Source organism: Carettochelys insculpta, chromosome 3, assembly GCF_033958435.1.
Source record: "Carettochelys insculpta isolate YL-2023 chromosome 3, ASM3395843v1, whole genome shotgun sequence".
NCBI lineage: Eukaryota > Metazoa > Chordata > Testudines > Carettochelyidae > Carettochelys > Carettochelys insculpta.
In genome coordinates this window covers 72766659-72790576 of record NC_134139.1, presented here as the reverse complement: position 1 = coordinate 72790576, position 23918 = coordinate 72766659, and the positions used below count along the sequence as shown (strand labels likewise).

General features: G+C 42.8%; 1 protein-coding gene across 13 annotated transcripts in view; it reads left to right on the top strand.

Annotated features, from left to right (window-relative positions):
* The window catches only part of RYR2 (ryanodine receptor 2), a 975983-nt gene that overhangs the window by 785741 nt on the left and 166324 nt on the right, over positions 1–23918 (top strand). For all 13 annotated transcript variants that reach the window (XM_074990102.1, XM_074990110.1, XM_074990109.1 and 10 more), the window contains 4 exons: positions 1836–1928; positions 8756–8926; positions 10964–11023; positions 16445–16579. In XM_074990102.1, coding sequence (XP_074846203.1) covers positions 1836–1928; positions 8756–8926; positions 10964–11023; positions 16445–16579 — 459 coding nt within the window. The remainder of the gene's footprint in view (positions 1–1835; positions 1929–8755; positions 8927–10963; positions 11024–16444; positions 16580–23918) is intronic.

The following is a 23918-nucleotide window of genomic DNA, read 5'->3' as shown; positions in this document are numbered from 1 at the left end:
TGTTGTCTTGTTGTAGAACAAATGCAGTTTTGAAACTTGAATAGTTTGCACAAACTACTCTTGTTTTCCAGCAAGAGTAAAAGTAATTACATACTTTAATATAGAAGCACAAGTTCATCACTGTGTACAATATTCATATCTATATGGCTCAGATATCCCATGTAATTAGAGCTTAGAGAATAAAGAAAATAATTTTGTGGATACTCATACAAATATTAAAATAAATTTGCTTTCCCTGTATGCTTGCATCCATTTTTGTGCTTACTGTCTTTGAATGTTTGAGTGATCAAGTTTCACTCTCATAAATGCTTACACAATGAGTTCAGAAGCTTACACTGCTATTCACTGGAAGTGGAATATATTATAGGACATTGGATACCATTTTGTACAGCAGGGAGTCAATGTTCCAAATACCCCTCATTACAGCTATGCACAGAGAAAATTAAATACATTAGAATGAAGATTTGAGAGTATTCTTCACAGATAGGACTATCACTTCTTGGCCTTTTTGCTAAGATCATGTATACCCATCCATTTGTTCAGTGACATAGAATTATAATTCAGTAAACACAGTGTCTGTGTGTGAATGTCACAAGACAAAATTTGACTTAATTTCTGCACTCAGGGGCTATGTGTACACTAGCCCCTTCCTTTCAAAAGGGGCATGGTAATAAGTGAGTTGGGAAGATGCTAATAAGGTGCTGCCATGACTATGCATAATGGCAGCCATGTGCAATTTGAAAGTGCCACTTTCAAATTGCATGCTGCTCATGTAGATGGGGGCCTTTTGAAAGGACCCCCTGGACTTCAAAAGCCCCTTTCTTCCTATTTGCCTCATTAGCATCTTCCCAGCTCATTCATTACCATGCCCCTTCTGAAGGGAAGGGGCTAGTGTAGAGGTAGCCAAGTTGTATATTTTAGGCAGGCTGTCTGAAGCCGAATTTAATATTGGCAGGAATAGAAAGTGTTCAGTTTTCTAAAATTCCTTAGTTCTGTTTACCTGCTACCTCTCTATCAAGCGAAACCTCTGCAGGAGATTAAAAGAAAAAGTGGCATCTTTAAACTTTATTCCAAAGTTATACTAGTTCAGCCAGAGGGTAGAAGTAAAACCATATGTTTTCTGTGACTTTACACAACTAAAACAACACAGCTTGTATTTCAAATATCCACAATGGGCTTCTGTTCATAAGGAAAAGTGCATTAAAAACATAACCTAAAGTAGGATTTGTCAACTCAAGAATCTGGTAATGGCATGTGTGGAAAAAGGGGAAGCACAATGAGTCAGGTTATTGAAATATTGTTTTCTCAGATGCAAATGTTTATATCATGTTGGAAGTAACAGTCTCATAAGTGTTACAGAAAAAGTATTGAAATTAAAACTCATTTCAGATATAAAAATACTCATTTTTAAAAAAACCTAATTACACTGCACTGTCATGCTCTTCTGTACAACAATAGTTTCTGAACAGCTTTCTAAGCACTGTGGTTAATATTTCAATTATATCTTTTGGTAACATTAGCTTCTAGTAGTAGTCCTTTGCCATCCTTCTTTTTTCCCTAATTGAGTTTCAAAGATGTGCCAGACCCTTCAAAAAATTCTCTCCTTTATTTCAATCAAGGAATATTTGTTTCTAGAGCCTCTTTATGCTCAGAGTGTATAAAACTCTGAGATTATTGTGATGTAAATAATTCCAGAATTTAGTGTATGCAATCCATTAAAAACGTAGAGTGTAACTTTGTGGAATCTGCAGAATTCTTGTGAACTCATTTTTATTATTTAAGACTTGTGGAGACAGATTTCTCACTTTTAACTCCTCTCCTATGTAATGTTTCAGAATTTCAAAAGGGAAGAGCAGAATTTTGTGGTACAGAATGAAATCAACAACATGTCTTTCCTTATTACTGACACCAAATCCAAGATGTCAAAGGTACAATAAACTCCCAAGTTTGAATTTTATTATCCCATCTTGCTTTCTCTCCTCATAGCATTTAAGCTATGTAGGTTATAATGGAAGATCTCTACATTTATAAGCTCTTAAATTCATTGTTCCTGTGAACTTTCAGGATTCTGCCATTTATGGTGGTCCTATCAGTAGTGCTGAAGACACATTGTGCTGCTGCTACTTGTTTTGGCTAGGGTGGATGGGAAGATCAGGTGTGCATAAAGGCCGTGTGATTATTGTATGTACATATCACAGTAGCTGGTCCATGTTCTTTGCTGTTGCTGGGCATGATTATTAACTATTTTGCACTCTGACATCCCAGGAGTTTCGAGTAGGTAAACAATTCAAGATCTTGCCTCTGGTGCACGATGTCATGCAATTGTAGTTACTACAGTAAGCAAAGGGTGAGTGTATAATACCTTGGGCTATGTCTACGCTTGTCCCCTACTTCAAAGGGGGGCACAGTAATCAGGCTGATCGGAGAATACTAATGAAGTGCTGCAATGAATATGCAGTACTTCATTAGGCTAATTCTCCCCAACTTCGAAGGGTCAAACTTTGAAGTGTCGGCATGCTGTGTAGCTGTGAGCACTTTGAGGTGCCCACACTACTTCAAAGTTTGATGTTTTGAAGTTGCCCTGGGGGAGCATTAGCCTAATGAAGTGCTGCATATTCATCACAGTACTTCCTTAGTGTTCTCCGATCAGCCTGATTACCAGGCCCCCTTCGAAATAGGGGCAAGTGTAGACATAGCCTTGGAGCAGCCAGACTTGGTGGGAGGAGGGGAGAGATGAAGACTGAGGCTATGTCTACACTAGGTTGACTGCAGATATGCAATTTTACCTATGGCTTACTTGGCCACACCTACTGAAGAAGGTCAATGGGAGAAACTCTCCAATTGACCTCCCTTACTCCTTGTGTCTTGTGAGGAGTACAGGGGTTGACTTATCACATCCCTATTAGACATGCGCAATTGAACCCCAGAAGATCAACCCTGAGTGGGTCGATCTTCCTTGCTAGTGTAGACGTAGCCTTGGAAAGATGGTGTAATGCCATCTTAACTTCCCCAACCCTTGAGTCCTGTGCTAAGCAAAACTCAGTGAAACCCTTTGGCCCTAGCATAAAGTACAGAATCCCTCATCCTCAAAGGCATAAACAAATCACTAACTGGGGTGAGGGGTGTCAGGAAAATGAATTCCTGGTGTAGGAGATAGAGATTTTTAAGGTGCTAATCTAAGGCTGTGAATGATCTCCCACAAACATCAGAGCTACGCCTACATGAGAAGTCTCTTTTGACAGAAGTCACTATCAGAAGGGATTTCCCAGAAAAATTTCTGTGGACAGATTGTCTACATGTAAAAGCAAATCAAAAGAGCAATCCACTCTGTCAACAGAGAGCAGCCAGACTGCCTGGCCTTCTCTCAACAGAATGGCTGACCAGAAGCTCTGCAAACTTGGCTGCCCAGTGAACCAGAAGCCCTGTGTGTCGACAAATGATCTCCAAAGTATCTACATGACTGTTTTGTCTACAGAACACCATTGAGAGAAGTGTTATACCTGAACAGGGAGAGGTATAACGCTGATGGATGTGCTGGGATTTGTCGACATACTGTTGACAAAGCACATTTTGTGTGTAGATGCTCCACAGTTTTTCCTGACAAAAGTTCAGTTTTTCCAGGAGAAGCCTCCTGTGGTCCAAGTGCAAGGTTCTGCACTTTGCTGTGATCCTCAATGAAAAATATGCATAGCACTGTAAACATTAAATATTTTTCTTAAAAAGTTGAGATTCTTCCATACCCAATGAAGCTTCACATTATTCTCCCTTGGGAGAAAAAAATGGAGAATGCAGAAAGAAAGTCACATATGATAAATGCTAGTAACATCTCTTAATTCACTTCTGCCAGGCATTGAGATACTATGGCAAGGAGGACGGCATAACAACCTAAACAGCAAAAAGAAATAAAATGCTTAACATCACTTTTCTTTGAACACCCCTTTCTTCCGTATAGGTTGTTATGTCTGTTCCAGGGATTCTAATATGTTTTGTTTAAGCTTCGAATATTTGCTGACATCAGAGAGAGGATGCCAGTCTAATCTAACATGGCAGTTTGTAGGGTTCTGGGTTCCTACACCTCTCAGTGGCCGTGTCTACACTGGTACAAATCTTCAAAGTAGCCATGCTAATAGCCATTTTGAAGATTACTAATGAGGAGCTGAACTGAATATTCAGCACCTCATTAGCATTAGCACGCTTCCCGCTGCAGCACTTCAAAAGCGCCACTTTTGAATGCCCACGCCTTGGCGCAGCTACACATGGGTCCTTTTCAAAGGACCCCCTACATTTCAAAATCCCCTTATTCCCTTCAGCTGAGGGGAATAAGGGGATTTCGAAATGTGCAGGGTCCTTTCAAAAAGGACCCCTGTGTAGCCGCGCCAAGCTGCGGGCATTCGAAAGCGACTCTTTTGAAGTGCTGCGGCCAGAAGCATGCTAGTGCTAATTAGGCGCTGAATATTCAATTCAGCGTCTCATTAGCAATCTTCAAAATAGTCGTTAGCATGGCTATTTCGAAGATTAATGCCAGTGTAGACATGGCCAGTAATTCACATTCATCTTCTCTCCTCGATCAATTGAATAGAGTGTCCATGTAACTTAGGGTTACCATTTGACCTTTCAAAAGAGGCCACCCTTCATGTTATACCATGAGGCTACCAACTCATGTTATATTGAGGTACTATCTACACTATAATACATTAATACAGTGTGAATTGGTAGACACTGATACAGACACACCTCTCAGGCATCCTCTCAGGGGTGTCCTCTTTGTTATATGGTAACCCTAAAGTAACTTAACTTTTTTTAGAGAAATGCTGATATGTGTATTTTGAAACCCTATATCACCTCTATTAGATGGCAAGGTTGTTACAAGGAGGAGGGGGAAGAATTGTTCTTGCTAATCTCTGAGGATGAGACGCAATCAGCTTAAATTTCAGCAAGGGATGTTTATGTTGGGCATTAGGAAAAACCTCCAGGCTGTCATGGTAGTTAAGCACTGGAGTAAATTGCTTTGGAGTTTATGGACTCTCTAACATTGGAGATTTTTAAGAGCAGTTTAGACAAACACCTATCAGGGGAGATCTAGGTAATAGTCCTGCCATGAGTGCAGGGGACTGAACTAGATGAGCTCTCAATGTCCCTTCAAGTCCTGTGTTTCTATGTGCTTCTGCTTGTTTGGGCCAGTCAGATTTCACTGGGCATTCAGTCAATATATTTTAAAACCCAGTTCCTTTTTCCTGAATATTTTATGTACATTTTTCTCTTGAAAGGGTTAATGCCGTTAATAAAGTGGAAATATTATACTGTTATTGTCAAGCATAACTCTACAGTTGTATCATGTATTTTGTAAGGATTTTTCTCTAGTTTTTACAACAGTGTACGTGAACAAGTTATCCCACAAATTGTGTTAAATTGTATTGCACCTATGCCACTTCATTGACTACACTGGGATCAAACATGTCAGTAAGAATAGGCTCTCTCTTTACAGTACAATTAAATTGCTATGGAAGTGTCAGAAGTTTCTGTGTGTACCAATATACTCTGAAGTTGTGTCTGCACTACAGAGTTCTGTTGACAGAAGTCACTGTTGACAGATATTTCCTGATAGAACCTCTGTCTACAGAACACATCCACATGTAATACAAGCTCTTCCATCAATACCCTCTGCCAACAGAGAGTGGACAGGCTTCCCAGCCATCTGTCGACAGAACACCCAACTGAAAGCTCTGAAAACAGAGCAGCCCAGTGAACCGGAAGCCCTCTCTGTTGACAGAGGGTCCCCCAGAGCATCTACAATGTTTTTTTTGTTGCCAGAATCTGTCAACAGAGGTGCTATGTCCAGCCAAGGCAGAACTCTGCCTGGAAAAATGTGCATTCTGTTGGCACATTCTTTACAGAACATATTTGGGCTATGTCTGCACTAGCACCCACCTTTTCAAAGGGACATGCTATTGAGACATTTCAGGATATGCTAATGAGGTACTGGAATGAATATGCAGTGCCTCATTAGTGCAGTGGTGGCTGTAGCACTTCAAAAGTGCCGCTTTTGATCTTGTGTGGCTTGTCTATATGGGGTCCTTTTCGAAAGGACCCTGCACACTTTGAAATCCCCTTGTTCCTATTTGGTTATTTCCTATTTGATATACAGAACAAAATATAGTGTTTCATCACATATAGGCTACGTCCACACGTGCAGCCAACATCGAAATAGCTTATTTCGATGTAGCAACATCGAAATAGACTATTTCGATGAATAACGTCTACACGTCCTCCAGGGCCGGCAACGTCGATGTTCAACTTCGACGTTGCTCAGCCCAACATCGAAATAGGCGCAGCGAGGGAACGTCTACACGTCAAAGTAGCACACATCGAAATAGGGATGCCAGGCACAGCTGCAGACAGGGTCACAGGGCGGACTCAACAGCCAGCCGCTCCCTTAAAGGGCCCCTCCCAGACACAGTTGCACTAAACAACACAAGATACACAGAGCTGACAACTGGTTGCAGACCCTGTGCCTGCAGCATAGATCCCCAGCTGCCGCAGCAGCAGCCAGAAGCCCTGGGCTAAGGGCTGCTGCCCACGGTGACCATAGAGCTCTGCAGGGGCTGGAGAGAGAGCATCTCTCAACCCCCCAGCTGATGGCCGCCATGGAGGACCCAGCAATTTCGACGTTGCGGGACGCGGATCGTCTACACGGTCCCTACTTCGACGTTGAACGTCGAAGTAGGGCGCTATTCCTATCTCCTCATGAGGTTAGCGACTTCGACGTCTCGCCGCCTAACGTCGAAGTTAACTTCGAAATAGCGCCCGACGCGTGTAGACGCGACGGGCGCTATTTCGAAGTTGGTGCCGCTACTTCGAAGTAGCGTGCACGTGTAGACGCAGCTATAATGCTTTATCTGAAGCAGGGTTGACAAATGAAAATAGGGGATTTCGAAGTGTCTGGGGTCCTTTTGAAAAGGACCCCATATAGGTGAGACACATGCGATCGAAAGCAGCTTTCAAAGTGCCGTGGCTGCCATTATACTAATGCGGCTCTGTATATTCATTGCAGCACCTCATTAGCATATCCCAAAGTGTCTCATTAGCATCCCCCTTTTGAAAGGGGGGTGCTAGTGCAGACATAGTCTTGTCATTCTAGTTTTGTCAACAGAAGGTCTCTTCTGTCGACAGAACTCTGTAGTGTAGTTTCAGCTTGAGTGCATGGAAACTGGATGCACAGTTTTTCATTTATCAACCCTGCTTCAGACAAGGCATTATTTGTGATGAAACTATGTTTTGCTCTGTGTATCAAATAGTAAGCATTGAACTGAATTAATCAAGTTGTATTTTTTTCATATATTTAGTCAAACATTTCATACAGTGGTTTATATTTCACCCATTAGATTATTTGTTATGTATCCCTTTATATTTGTTTGCCTTCAAACAGAAGAAGACTATTCAATATGGTCTTTGAAATGTTCATGATTCTTTGAAATTCCAGACAGCTAAACAATCCAGCTTCTATGACCTACTAATTGCACATCTTTGTTGTTTCCTACATTACAAAATCTCATCAAACACCACTTTGTAAGTTATAATTAAAATGGTACTCAACATTTCTTTAATGCTTTACATGCTCAAAGCATGAAAGCAATGGTAATGAATTCATTTTCAAACCACCTCAGAAGTGAAGAAGGCCAAATTTTGGTCTTCTTTTACTGATGTAAACCAAAGTAAGTCCATTGAGACAGGCTGTAAACTGGTGGCAGAACTGGCACTGGAATGTCCAATTCTCAATACTGTGCTTAGTCCAGAAGACAGTGCTGTGTTTTGTGAAGAAATGTGTGTATGACTTTTAGGCTGCATCTACACTATCCCTCCCTTTTGGAGTGGGCATGTAAATACAGCAAATTGAAAATGCTAATGAGTCACTGATATGAATATTCAGCACATCATTTGCATAATGATGGCCACTCGCCACATCAAAAGTGCTGCTTTCTAAATGCAAATTAGCCGTGTAGACAGGGTTCTTTCGAAAGAAATTAGGAAGAAGGGTGCTTTCAAAAGTGGGGCTTCCTCTCAAAGGAACCTCATCTACACAGCTAGTTTGTATTTCAAAAGCAGCACTTTCAGCATGGCGAATGGCTGTCATTAAGCAAATGAGATGCTAAATATTCATATCAGCACCTCATTAGTATTTTTGATCTGCTGCATTTTCATGCCCCTTCTGAAAGGGAGGGGTAGTGTAGACGCAGCTTTGGTGTTCCCTTCAGAAAATTCTGCTTCAGATACGACAATTTTTTCCATGGCTCTGTCTAATACTTTTGTTTATTGCCAGCCAGAACTCAGTGATTTTCTAAGCTATGGTGATTCCCCTACAAATGCTAGTGGTGTTTAAACAAACACCAACAAAAAGAGAGAAGGCAAGCCTCAGGGACTGGAACTTGGAGATGTCACATGTTTGCAAAGAGGAAAGACATAAAATGAATATTGATCAGCATGGCTCTTGATGCTTGGTCCAGTCACTAGAGAGGGAAATATGTGTGTGGAATCAAGTCAAAAGACAGTCGTTGTGAAAAGTATTCCCATACGTTATGTGAATTTTGAGTGAAACACAAGGCTCTGTGGCATAATGTGCAAACCATTGGATGATAATGAAGCTGGATAGGTGATAATGAAATTGTCAGAACTAAGGAATGGCAGAAAAATGTACATTAAATTGTCAGTGCAGACATAAATATTTAATAATAGATTTCCCATTTGCTATATTCTCTAGGCAGCTGTTTCTGATCAGGAGAGAAAGAAAATGAAGCGAAAAGGAGACCGATATTCTGTGCAGACATCTCTCATTGTAGCAGCACTGAAGAGATTGCTGCCTATTGGTCTAAATATTTGTGCACCTGGAGACCAAGAGTTAATTGCACTTGCCAAAGCTAGATTCAGTATGGTATGTACTCCTTGTATAAATGTGTTTGTTTGTTTCACCTTTTTCCCCCTAGATCTGGATCGGTGGAGAAGTGACATTATACTATTCCTTTAACAGAGTCTTATGAGATTTCCCTGCTTTAATCCCCTCTACCCTCTGACCCCAGTCCCCTTTGAGCCTCTTGAGTGACCACAGTGGGGTCTGCATGAGGCCTTAGTGATTGTGTTTTAAAGGACTAGATGGAACTCAATTTAGAGGACTACCAAAGCCTTCCAGAATTGATAGGTAAGAAATGTCAGAGAGTCTCAAATTCCTTTCTGGAGACTGAGTGTCTTTGCAATCCTCAAGACAAAAGAGTAAAAAATTATGTCTAGAACTAAATGCAGAGCATTCCCAGTGATAATACATCTCAACTTTATTTTGATTTGTTGGAAAAAATTTGAATTATTTGCTTTGTGTATATATGTTTTTTCTAGCTAGGCCTTGTGTGGACAAGGGAGAAAGATTCAACTACATTTTTGGTTAAATTATAATAAAGTTTTGTTTAATGCTATGATCACAGTTCTGTGAAGCTGCAATGCTTTTATGTCATGGAAGCATATATGAGCTTCAGACAGACATGATGTTTAAAATAACAGGTTTTTGAAGAGGGGAAGGACACTCAAGTGTAAGAATGCCCTCCTCCTCTGTTTAGTGGTGAGTGGGCAACAAAGAGTCCCATACGTTACCAGTCATTAAACTGATTTTTTGCAGACTATATTTATGATGGCAATTTTAGTGCAATTTATTGTTCAATAGGCTGAATGACTCTGCATGGCAATAAGTGTAACTGCAGATGTAAATGATGGACCTCTAGTCTGAGAGAGCTAGGAAGTATTTTTGTATGACTAGATACTTAAGAAGTAGACTCTGGGGGCCTTACCTCAGTCTTCAATTGCACTTGACGCAAGGTCCGGACACAAACCTAGTCTTTCCACTCCTGGTGTGTAAGAAATAAGAGGGGAGGGGACCACTGTGGACAGTGGTGCTAGATGCCTCAAAGAGAGTAGAGTATCACAGGAGAAGCCATGTTAGTCTATATTTGCAAAAACAACAAGAAGTCCTGAGGTGCCTTGTAGACTAACAGATGAGTTAGAGAGTAGAGACAATGCCTTTCCCTCCTTCACACTGACAAGAACAGTTGGGTCTGTGCAGATAAAAAGAAAGGATGCATCTAGCAGTCACCTGATATTCTTATTTTCAAAGTGCTTGCAGTATTGTACCTGTCTGCAGCACAATATGTTCAGGAGCTACAGCTGGTATGTAGCTTTATTTAAGTCACTGCTTACATCAGAAAAGAACAAAAGTCATAATCTTGAACAGTGTTTGAACAATACATCATCAAAATTCTACTTTGCATTTATGCTGTCCTTTTCATCTGAGCATACCAGAGTACTTGATGAGAATAATACTTAACCCTCACTACATGCCGACTGGGGTAGTTTGTTAAAATGGAGCTATATAGTAGCTGTCAGCTGCCTATGTCAGCACCACTGTTGGGAATAGAATGAAGTTCTGACCCCATCTTAATCCCCAGAGAATCTTTCTTAACAGATATGTACAGCCTAGCATGTCCCTGTTTTTAACACAAACACAGGCCACTTCCTTAGAAAGTGGCATGCTAATACAGGGAGCGAAAGATGCTAATGAGGCATGGATGGAAATTCCCTGTGCCTCATTAGCATAACATCACATGATTTGGAGTCCAGAAGACCCAAAAATTTTTGGGAAGAAGGGGCTTCCTGAAGAAGGACTTCCTTCCGGAAGCCCCCCAGGCGGCCACGCTTCTACATGGCGTTTTGGAGTCCGGAAGAACAGTCTTCTGGACTCCAAATCACGTGACATTATGCTAATGAGGTGTGGGGAATTTGCATCTGCGCCTCATTAGGATTTTTCGCTCCATGTATTAGAATGCCACTTCCGAAGGAAGTGGCCTGTGTAGAAACAGCCTTAAACTGATTGCTTTATTTACATACATACTCTGTATCAGGTATGTGATAGTGTATTTTTCTTTCACAGAAAGACACTGAGGATGAAATTAGGGATATTATCCACGGCAATCTTCATCTGCAGGGCAAGGTAATTTAAATGCAATATTTAAGTATGCTCTTTTTCTTTTCATCATAAACTGAACAGGAACTCTTCAGGTGTTCAAGAGCATTCAATACCCTTTTCCAAGGCTGTCAAATCTCTCTGCTTTATCTGATGTTGCCTACATGTTACTCCTATTTTATCCACCCAAAAATCCAACAAATCTGCTCAAAGAAACTATTTGTAAATGTTCTGCGAGAAATTCAGATAAGTTGGTTACTGCTACATTTATATGTAACAGTGCGTGGCCTTTTAGGATGAATCTCTTATTTCATCACACTGACCCCTTAAACAATAGTTTTTTACCTTTTTTTGATTTGTGGACACCTTAACATTTCAAATGGAGATGCAAATCACCTTGGAAATCTTATACAGAGATCCCAAGCACTCCATTGCCTTAAGTGAGGCAGGGTAGGGCAATATGAAATGCTCAGGGTGGAAGGCAATGTGACAAGTGAAAATGAGCAGTTTTTAAACTAAGAGGTGGGGGAAAGCTGATTGGTGCAGGGGAGCACGTGGATTGGACGGAGACTTCTCTTACACGAGGCTCCATAGATAGGGATTCCCTAGAAGTTAGTCAGATAGGGAACGTAGCAAATAATATATGGGCAAGATCAGATGTGAAAAAATCGCATATAAAAAATCCAAGGCGTCTGTGAAAGGCGGACGTATAAATAGTGGTAGTTTTTTAAAGTGCTTTTACACAAATGCTAGGAGTCTGTCTAATAAGATGGGTGAACTGGAGTACCTCATATCAAAGGAGGAAGTTGACATAATAGGCATCACAGAAACATGGTGGAATGAGGATAATCAGTGGGACACTATCATACCGGGATATAAATTATATCGGAAAGACAGAACAGGTCGTGCTGGTGGCGGAGTGGTACTATATGTGAAGGATAATATAGAATCAAATGAAACAAATATCCTAAAGGAATCAAAATGTTCCATACAATCATTATGGATAACAATTAATTCCTCTAATATGATTATGGCATTAGGAATATATTACCGACCACCTAACCAGGACAGTGATAGTGATGCTGAAATGTTAAGGGAGATTAAAGAGGCTATCACAATAAAAAAACACAGTAATAACAGGAGATTTCAATTATCCCCATATTGATTGGGTACATGTCACCTCAGGACGGGATTCAGAGATTAAATTTCTTGATGCCTTAAATGACTGCTTCTTGGAGCAGCTAGTACAGGAACCCACAAGGGGAGAGTCAATTCTCGATCTAGTCCTGACTGGAACACAGGATCTGGTCCAAGAGGTAACTGTTACTGGACCACTTGGAAATAGTGACCACAATATAATAACTTTTAATATTCCTTTGTAGGGAAGAACACCACAGCGGCCAAACACTCTGGCATTTAATTTCAAAAAGGGGAATTACACTAAAATGAGGAAGCTAGTTAAACAGAAACTAAAAGGTAGAGTAACTAAACTAAAATCCCTGGAAGCTGCATGGAAACTGTTTAAAGACACCATACTAGAGGCCCAACTTAAATGTATACCCCAAATAAAAAAACACAGTAAGAAACCTAACTTTCCCCAATGGCAGAAGTACCATCTTCTACACCAGAAAGTACCTGAGCTAATGACCTTTTTACATATGGAAAAGTTGTTTAACTTTGAGGAGCAAAGAGGAGTATGCGTTCTGAAAGGGCAATGAAAAAAAGGGAGCTGTGGAGATCCTTGGTAAAGCTCATGCAAAATAGCTATTAAATAAATGACTGGGCAGATTGCAAATTGGTATGTTTATTGCATAATTTCATGCATAAAGTTGGACAGTGTTTCTTCCCTAATGAGAAGTATTTCTATCGTGACATTTTTCCACCATTGAGTCTCTCATTCTGTGATTTTTCCCAGTGTTGTTCATTTTATGCTGATTTCTTGCTCTGCCTACCATTTCAAGTAGGGTTTTGTGTGTTCAATTTTCAGTTCATTTCTTCTGCATTGTATTCTTTATGACCTCATTAAGATGTTTGCATTCATTATTGCTTCACTGTCTTAGGATAACAACACTTTTATATCCTGGCCTTAGTCACACAGGAAACTCTCTTTGCTTAAAGTCTACTGCTGTTTATCACACCTTGTCCTGTGTTTAAAGCCCATTGAAAGACAATGATTTCTTGATTTCTCCTACTAATGAAATCCAGACTTGTCTTGGTGATAACAGAGGCTGCTTCTACACATGCACAGTCTTCCAGAAGAGCGGCAGCGTCTTCCAGAAAAACAGTGGACCGTCTACGCATGCAAGATGCTCTTCCGGAAGAAATCTGGAAGAAGACACCACATCTTCTGGAGTCCCTACTCCACTGCCAAACCAGGCAGAGCTCCTTCTTCTGGAAGATTCTTCCAGATGAAAGCACGTGTAGATGCTTGCGGTCTGCTTCCTTCAGAAGAAGCGGTCTGCCATGGCGATGGCCAGCTGGAGAACGGAGATGCTCCAGGTGTCCCCAGCAGGGCTCTATGGTCTCTATGTCCTGCCACTTTTAAAACTGCGAGGACCCAGAGACCCCATGGCAGGAAGCTGAGAGTGTGCAAGGTGTCAGCACATGCAGCTATACTCCCCGGGCCCCCCCACAGCCCTGCATCACAAACTGTGCCCCAAGCTGTCCAGATGTCCAGCAGGCCAGCACTAGGGACCCATCAGGTCTGCTCCAGGGAGCCGGACGAGAGCAGCCATGACCCTGACCAGGCTCCCAAACAGAAGGCCTCCTCATGGATGGAGCCAGAACTCCAGGACTCTGGAGTGATGAGGAGGTGCTGTGGGACATGACGAGGCATCGGAGGAATGTCCCCCACTTTGCATGCCTCACCCAGGGCCTGACTGCCTGAAGCCATCCTTCCTGGATCTCTGAGCAGCCCTTGTGAGAAGGCTAGTTTTCTTCCTTGCAAAAATTTCCTCCACAACAGGAGTGTTGTTTTCTTAAATAATGTTTTCTAGTATAGCCCAGTTGGTATCACTTTCACTTCTCACTAGATACCATGTTCTGTGCAAGAAATCTCCTAGTACTGTAATGTAATTTGCTGTTTGTTTAATTTCACCTGGTTATTTTTCATTGGTTGAGAGCCCTCTTAGATAATTTATCTGTTTTGTTTTATATGTTGTATTGCCTGTGTCATTTGTCTCCCCCTCTCATCACTGTTTGTCTTCCCTTTCCCTGCAAGCCTGCATGCTCTTACTCAGTGCCAAGCCCTTTATGCCCAGAAACTTCTGAGAAGACTGATATTTATTATGATGTGGATGAAGATCAAGTCACCAAAGTCTTACTCGAAGCATGCTATCTCAAACCTTGAAATACCATCCATTTGTGTCCATTGAAAATTACCTAAACAAAAGAACTTGCCAGAAAGCAGTGGGCCCCCTATTCAAATGACCTCTCTTCCTGTAATTAATAAGTCCTTGGTGGACTATGCTTTCATGATGATCCAAACAAACATTCACACAAAGACACTGGTGGAAGTGACAACTGTTAAGAAATGCTAAAAACCTAACGGTAGATTGGACCCCTTCTTTTTATGGTTTTCTAGGATATAATAAACTATTACTAAGCAATCCTGTAAATTTATAATACTTTTAGCACACTTAAGCTGCGTCTACACGTGCACGCTACTTCGAAGTAGCGGCACCAACTTCGAAATAGCGCCCGTCGCGTCTACACGCGTCGGGCGCTATTTCGAAGTTAACTTCGACGTTAGGCGGCGAGACGTCGAAGTCGCTAACCTCATGAGGAGATAGGAATAGCGCCCTACTTCGACGTTCAACGTCGAAGTAGGGACCGTGTAGACGATCCGCGTCCCGCAACATCGAAATTGCTGGGTCCTCCATGGCGGCCATCAGCTGGGGGGTTGAGAGATGCTCTCTCTCCAGCCCCTGCGGGGCTCTATGGTCACCGTGGGCAGCAGCCCTTAGCCCAGGGCTTCTGGCTGCTTCTGCGGCAGCTGGGGATCTATGCTGCAGGCACAGGGTCTGCAACCAGTTGTCAGCTCTGTGGATCTTGTGTTGTTTAGTGCAACTGTGTCTGGGAGGGGCCCTTTAAGGGAGCGGCTTGCTGTTGAGTCCGCCCTGTGACCCTGTCTGCAGCTGTGCCTGGCATCCCTATTTCGATGTGTGCTACTTTGACGTGTAGACGTTCCCTCGCTGTGCCTATTTCGATGTTGGGCTGAGCAACGTCGAAGTTGAACATCGACGTTGCCGGCCCTGGAGGACGTGTAGATGTTATTCATCGAAATAGACTATTTCGATGTCGCAACATCGAAATAAGCTATTTCGATGTTGGCTGCACGTGTAGACGTAGCCTTAGACTGTGTCTACACTAGCCCAAAACTTTGAAATGGCCATGCAAATAGGAATAAGGGGACTTCGAAGTAGGCGGGGTTCTTTTGAAAAGGAGCCCTATTGGGACGAGCCGTGCGGCAGCGAGCCGCATCAATTTCGAAGTCCCGCAGCCGCCCGCATGCTAATGAAGCACTGAATATGTATTTCAGTGCTTCATTAGTGAACTTCGAAATGGCCATTGGCATGGCCATTTCGAAGTTTTTGGCTAGTGTAGACATGGCCTTATAGTGCTATTCATTCCTGCATCATAAACATGTTTCTTTGTAAAGATGAGTAAGGTGAGTATTATCCGCATTCCAGGTGCAGACACATGAAGTGACTTCCTCAAAGTGGCACACAGTTGATGGTAAAACCAGGCATAGAACCCAGTTCATAAGTGTCAGTAAAATCGGTCATCAGATTCTCCGATTTGCTTTGCTGTCACCAATGTCATTTGCACAACCATTAGTGGTAGTAACATGTACATTTTTTGCACATCAAGTTAATGTTTATTAGCACAAATACTGGAGTGACAAAATAACTAAAGTGAAAGGTTGCTAATTTTGTACAGCTTTCAATTCCCTGGTCCAGCACCCTCAAGATCTCAGTGGATTTTGCTGGACGAGGGAGGTTAATGCCCCTGCCACTGGCCCACAGTCTGGGGCTTGCTACTGCAACTGGCCTCCTGGGCCCAGCCCCAGTGCTCTGGCCTCAAGGGACTTCCAGGGAAGCCTGAGCTCCTGTCCCCTGGTCCCCCAAGTTGAGCTGCTGGGAGAAACTGGAACTTCCACACAGCTGTGTCACTAAAAGCTGAATGTGGTAGATAAAATGTAGGTATTTGACAAGCTTTCAGCCAGTCAGTAGCCACATAGCTCTGTTTACCTGCATCATCCCATTGCTTTATAAGGAACACTGCCACATTGCAGCAGTAGCAGCTAAACCCTCAAACAGGAAGGTTTAGTAAAAGAAATAGACCTTCTGTTATTTTAGCAATGTTAGTAGTACTTCAACAAACTTTCTGATTCTTGAATTTGAAAAACTTTATTTAGATTATGTGTGGAATATCTTGTTCTTGCAGCTCGAGGATCCCGCCATTAGGTGGCAGATGGCCCTTTACAAAGATTTACCAAACAGGACTGAAGATACTTCGGATCCAGAGAAGACTGTGGAAAGAGTTCTGCATATAGCTAATGTACTTTTCCACCTAGAACAGGTTAGAGTTTTTTCAGTCCTACCACATCCTACTTTAAAAAGCAGATGATGCCAAGTCCTTGCGATCCTGGGTAATGTTTCACACTTTGAACTGTGGTTTAAAAAAGTTTTGTGCATAGACCCAAGAGGATCTCAAATGCTTTCATAGTATGAGCCACACCGTAATAAACAGGTTAGCTTCTGGCCATCTCCATCATTTGTGACCACGTTAAATTCTTGCAGCAATTCCAGCAAATGTATGACAGGAAAGGTCGTATTAGGAAAGTGTATTTTAACTCTTTTTTTGGTGCCTTTTTGTTGGCACCATTGGCTCAGATGACTCTGTTGACTTCTAATAAGTCTTCCATAGAGTTCCATCCATGGAACATGATCTGAGAAACATTGTGTTAAAAACAAGTTTTCCAAGATCAGTATGTGTCACATTTTGTTTCCCCTTAGTATTCCCTGGGCCAAGTAAATTTGTTACATACAAGAATACTTCATGGCAAACTGCTCAAACCTCAGTAGCAGGCTGCAGAGTACAGTAAACCCCCCCAACCCCAACCCCCAGCGACGGCACTCTGGGGAAGAGCAGGCTGCGCCAGCTCTCTTTGCCTTTGACAGAGGGATCTCCTCCCCTCTTGCCTGTGCCACAGCAGCTGCCTGTGGCAGAGGTGGTGGATCTCTGCTCCATCAGTCAGCACCCTTTTAACAGGGAGATCCCAGTTAACAAGGGGATCCCCTGAACTCCCAGACCTGCCCCTGTGATGGCACAGAGGGCAGCCAAAGCCAGCTGCAATTCCCCTTCAGAGGGAGATCACGTTTCCCCTCCGTGTGGCAGCAGTGAGAGCTGCTGCGGCTGAGCTGGCTCACAGCCAGGCAGCAGGCTTCTAACACGGGGATCACTGTTAACAAGGGGATCCCCCCCCACCCTCCCAGTGGTGGCACCTCAGGGCAGAGCTGGCAGAGCAAAGTGCTCTACCAGCTTCCTTGCCTCTTCACAGGGGAACCCCCTGCTCCCAGCTGTGACAGTGGCTGCTGGTGCTGAGCTGGCAGCCCTGCCCCCTCACCTCCATTGACTTGTTTGAATTTCAAGTTATGCCTGGTTTTCTGTGCAAATCAAGGGTCTACTGTAATATGAAATTTGATATTCAGATTGTTAATATATTTCTTGTCATGTTGTAATCTTAAAGAACTTATTCCTATAAAGAGGGTTTTAAACTAGCTTTAGAAGTGTTACCCTGTTGATGAAGTACAGGTCTCTAATCTGGGACTCTCTAGTCTGCCAACATCCATGGTTCAACAGGGCCATATATATCAGTGGAGTAGGGAGTCCAGTGGCAGAGACCTTTGCCAGGGCCAGTGGGTGGGAGCCCTCTTAGTCTTACAACAGGGTGTCCTGGCAGTCAGGAACTGGGTGGGTCTGGCAGTAGGAGGACTGGGAGTGCAGCTGGGCCAGTGGCCAGGAGCTGTGCGTGGGCTGGAAGCACACCTAGACTGGCAGCACAGGTGGGTCCAGTGTCTGGGAGTGGGGCCAATGGCTGGGAATGGAGTATGGGAGTGGAAGGAGGCAGACAGAGGAGGAGCCTGGAGGCCAGCAGCCGAGAGGCCACACTGACCTACTCTGGTCCAGCAAACTCTGTGGTACAAGACTGGCCAGGTCCCAGATGTGCTGGATCAGGAAGGACCTATCTGTAGCTGTTATAAATCCTGGGGAGGGCTGCTGATAAAAATGAATTTTGCTAAATATACATTAATTTGAAAACAATTAAATTTCCTTTGAATCACAGTAAACTCCTGATTATCCAGACTGCATAGCTCCAGTAGCTATGCTCTGTAAATCAATAGTTCAACAAACTGTGAATCAACAGACAGGAGTCAGATTCATTGGTGCTGGTACAGAAATGAGCAGAGACTGCATTGCTGAGTGCCAGCTTGGGCTGATGCACTCCATTGGGGATTCAAATGAGAATGTCTGCTGGGGTCTGATAGAAGCTCACTAGCGACGTGCCCATGGGATGAAAGTAATGAATGCATTCCCCTTGTGCCCCAATGGTAGTACTTCCCATTTTGGGGACTTTCTTATATTGTGTTTGTCTTTTCTCCAACTGCCAGTGATATACTTTTTGCCCCTTGTATCACTGGGTGTGTTTGGCCCAGAAAGCCCATAAAAATTAGGATCTATACTGGAAGTTTGTTAGACTGGGAAGTGCAGATAAAGACTATTTATGTAACTGGGTTTCTCCAGGACTTAGACAAAAACAATGCAGTTGATCTAATCTACCTGGATTTCAGTAAGACATTTTATACAGTCCAGTGTGGGAAATTATTAGTTAAATTACAGAACATAGGGATTAAGGAGGATAAGGAACTGATTAAAGGGGGTACAACAATGGGTCATACTGAAAGATGGACTGTCAGGCTGGAGGAAGGTTACCAGTGGAGTTCCAACTTTTCACTCTACATGTGAAAATCTACTGACTGAAGCTGAGATGACAAACTCTAAATCTAGATAGCTGTACACTTCCGTGCTCTAGATCATAATTGTAGGCCATAGAAGATGCCAATGAGGCATGGCCTAAAATATCTCATGCCTCATTAACATGTTCCCGCAAGATCTCACTTCTGGAAGATCCCCTTCTGGAAGCAAAAGCTTATTTGCATCTTGTGCTCTGCTCATTACCATGCCATTTCCAGAGCAGTGTACACGTGGCCTTAGAGTCAGAAAGGAATTTGCATAGTGAATGAGTTTAAAGATATATTGACAGATTTATTTTATTGTTTTTTTAGTCAATATGTCTTTTACCAGGTCTAATTCCTCACAGAAACTTAAGTATGTTATGCCAACATCATTACCTTTATCAAACTTGTAATCCTCAAAAAATCAAGTTAGTTTAAGGTGATTTATCTTCTATAAACCTTGACAGGATAAGCAGGGTCATCCTCTTCACCTTTTTATAAAAATTAGCTCACCATTAACTTTCTTCTAGTGTTCTGGAAATTCCCCAGTGCTCCAAACCTTCTCAAAAGTCAGCATTAATTGGGTTCATTAGTGAGCTTCTCAGTCAGCTCTCTTAAACTCTTGAAAGCAAGTAGTATAACCCAGAGGTGTTGGGACCATTGAGAAAGGAGAGTGACATCTGCTTTACAGCTTTACCTAAGAAGCAGTTGGTGTTTAGCTCCTATGGTAGAGACAGATGGCTTTAGACCCCTAGGTCTGCTGCTGTCCAGGGATGATTGGCTTTACAACTGGTGTCTCAGGTTAATGCAAGTTTTCCAAACCCACTTATTTAAAATGGCTAAGTTCAGTAGCTTCTGTTTATTGTTGTCTGGAAATGCTAATGGAATGGAAAGAGTGTTACCATCACATAATTAGACTACATCATCTTTTCTTTCCCAAATACAGGTCAGAAAAAAATTGAATGCTTCTGCCTTTTCTGCATTATTATTGATAATTCTGTCATTTCCATCTAGTGTTAGACAAAACATTGTCAGGATACTTTTTGTTCCTAAAATAATTTGAAATCTTCATCTTACTGTCCTTAACTCTAGTGACTGTAGCATTCTCCTAGGGTCATTTGGCTTCCCCTGCCAATTTTTCACAAATTATGAAAGGCTCTGTACAAAACCCAGTGGGAGACAATCTCTGCCCTGAAGAGATGGCAGTCTAAGTAGACAAGAGGAAAGGGATCTAATGTACAAGTAGAATGAACAGAGATGGTTGACAAATTTAATGTTAGCTAATGAGGAAGGAAAAGGAAAGGAGAAGGTATTTGAAAGTGGGGACTAAGAAAAAAGAGCAGGGGAAGGAGGAGAACATGGAGAACAGATGGAGTGAGGCTAAAGTGAGAAGGCTGTAATGAAAGGACATGGACCTAGCTTCCTCTTGGGGAAGAGGATGTCTAGAGTGAAAACTGGAAATAATCAAGCTCTGGTGTGATCTACAGGATCCAGAAGTTCCTACTGCTTCTCTGTGCTCATCAGCTTTCTGAGAGGCTCCTGTTATGTGCTTCATTTTTTCAAGCTCCCATGACTGGTAAGAGAGAGTGAGGACAGATTGGCCTTGTATCAGTTTTTTGTGAGGGTCCTGAAATAACCTTGGCAAGTCCAGCTGGATCTCAGCTCCTCTCTTATTCCTCATGATGCAGCAGTACTACCTGCAACTGCTTGTATCTGCTCCTGATGATTGAAATTCTGAGTACTTCCTCAGTGGTTTCTTGTTTTGCTGAACTCATGGCTGTGGGAAAGGAGGGATATCACAGCTCCCTGTAAAGGCAGGCAGGCTTCTCTCCAGCAAGTTGATAGATTTTATGCTATATTTCTGAAATTAGGTTGAGTTACAGATTCCTCTGAATGTCCTTCCTGAGGGAGACGTAATCAGCATAAGAACTCACAACAGTTTGTCCAATATCTAGCTGTCATATCGCACTTTAGAGACTTACAAACTTATTAGCTCTTGTGGGTAATACCTACTTCTTCAGATGACTGGAACAGAAAAAAAATAGAATGCAGGGTTCATACAGCAGGCAGGGAGGGAAGAAGTGAGGAAAGGCTCTCCTGTCAATAGTAAAACCAGTCGATGAAGTGAATTAAATGGAATGTATCCTGTTCCTGTGAATATCAAAGGTGGGAAAATTGCCCTTGTAATGCATAAGAAAGCTGAGATCCCTGTTAAAGCCAAGGTTAAATGTGTCAAATTTGTGAATGAATTCCAGTTCAGATGTTTCCCTCTGTAATCTTGTGGTAATATTCTTTTGTAGAATGCAACAAGAAGTCTTGTGGACTAACAGATATTTTGGAGCATAAGCTTTTGTGGCCAAAGACCCACTTCATCAGATGCATGAAAGTGGGGGTTGGTTTCAGAGGGGTATTTAAAGAGTGGAGCCCCAGTAAAAGGGAGGGTCAGAACTGACAAGGTCTATTCAGCAAGGTGGAAATGGCTCTGTATCAATAGTACTTATCAAAAGAGGAAAAAACAAGTTAGATCAGACAGGGGGATGTGAGCCTTTGTCAGAGTCTAATGGGGAGATATTAATGCCCAGGGGAGAGAAGCTGGTTTTGTAAGCTGCGAGCCACTCCCAGTCTCTGTTTAATCCTTGGTTAATGGAGTCAAATTTGCAAATGAATTGTAGCTCAGGGATTTCTGTCTCCATTTGATTTTTGAAATTTCTTTGTTTCAGGACTATCACCCTTAAATGTGCCACTGAGGGTCCAGGGAGATTGAAGTGTTCACCCACTGGCTTCTGTACATTACCATTCCTGATGCCTGATTTATGTCCATTTATTCTTTTACGGAGCGACTGGCCAGTTTGGCCAATGTAAATTGCAGTGGGGCATTGCTGGCACATGATGGCATATGTTATATTAGTAGATGTGTGAGTAAAGGAGCCCCTGATGGTATGGTTGATGTTAGGTCCTGTAATGATGTCACTGGTGTAGATATGTGAGCAGAGTGGGCAGCAAGGACTGTTGCAGAGGCCGAGAGTCACTGGTTTGTGATTTGTAGTGGCTGGTGAGGATTTGTTTAAGGTTGGCAGTCTCTCTGCAGGTAAGGACAGGCCTGCCTCCCTAGGTCTGTGAGAGTGAAAGATCATTGTTCAGGATGGGTTGCAATGCACTGATGATGCATTGGAGAGGCCTTAGGTGCGGGCTGTATGTGATGGTCAGTGGTGTTCTCTTGCTTTCCTTGCGAGGCCTGTCTTGTAGCAGGTGGCTTCTGGGTACCTGTCTGTCTCTATCAGTCTGTTTCCTCACTTCCTTAGGTGGGTATTGTAGTTTGAGAAAAGCTTGGTAAAGGTCTTGTAGATGTTTGTCTCTGTCTGATGGATCAGAGCAAATACGGTTGTACCTTAGTGCCTAGCTGTAAACAATGGATTGTGTAGTATGCCCTGAATGGAAGCTTCCACATGACAGTCCTGGACAATGCAGTATGGGAAGGTGGAGGGCATCCATCTGTGGGGAAGGAACAAGTTCTGAGCTATCTAGAATAACTAGATGTGCACAAGTCCATGGGTCTGGATTTAATGCACCCCAGGGTACTGAGGGAATTAGCAGAGGTCATTGCTAAACCTTTGGCCATTATCCTTGAAGACTCTTGGAGATCAGGGGAGATACCGGATGACTGGAAGAAGGCAAACATAGTGCCCATCTTTAAAAAAAGAAAGAAGGACAATCCAGGGAACTACAGACCCGTCAGCCTCACCTCAATCCCTGGGAAAATAATGGAGGGAATCCTCAAGAAATCTGTTTTGGAGCACTTGGAAGAGGGGAAAGTGATCAAAAGTAGCCAACATGGATTCACCAGGGGCAAGTCCTGCCTGACCAATCTGATTAGCTTCTATGATGAGGTAACAGGCTCTGTGGACATGGGGAAGTCAGTGGATGTGATATACCTTGACTTCAGCAAGGCTTTTGATATGGTCTCCAACAACATTCTTGTCCATAAGTTAAGGAAATATGGGTTGGATCCTTGGACTATAAGATGGATAGAAACCTGGCTTGATGGTTGGGCCCAATGGATAGTGGTCAATGGCTCAATATCTGGATGGCGGTCTGTTTCAAGCAGAGTTCCGCAGGGCTCGGTTCTGGGGCCGGTGTTATTCAACATCTTTATTAATGACCTGGATGAGGGAATGGATTACACCCTCAGCAAGTTTGTGGATGACACAAAACTAGGGGGAGAGGTAGATTTCTTGGAGGGTGGAGAGAGAATCCAGAGGGACCTGGATAAATTGGAGGACTGGGCCAAAAGAAATCTGATGTGGCCCAATAAGGAGAAGTGTAGAGTCCTGCACCTGGGGTGGAAGAATCCCAAGCATTGTTACAGGCTGGGGACTGACTGGCTCAGCAGCAGTACGATGGAAAGAGACTGAGGGGTTGTGGTGGATGAAAGGCTGGATATGAGTAAACAGTGTTCCCTTGTAGCCAAGAAGGCTAACGGCATACTAGGGTGCATTAGGAGGAGCATTTCAAGCAGATCTAGGGAAGTAGTTATGCCTCATTATTCGGCACTGGTGAGGCCACATCTGGAATATTGTGTCCCGTTTTGGGCCCCCCCAGCATAAAAAGGATGTGGATTTGCTGGAGCAGGTTCAGCGAAGGGCAACAAAAATGATTAAGTGTCTGGAGCACAAAACCTATGAGGATAGGCTGAGGGATTTGGTCTTGTTTAGTTTACAGAAGAGAAGACTTAGGGGCGATTTAATAGCAGCCTTCAACTTCCTGAAGTGGAGCTCTAAAAAGGAGTGTGCAAAACTGTTCTCAGTGGTGTCAGATGGCAGAACAAGGAGTGATGGTCTGAAGTTGAAGAGGGAGAGGTGTAGGTTAGATATTATGAAAAAACTACTTCACCAGGTGGGCGG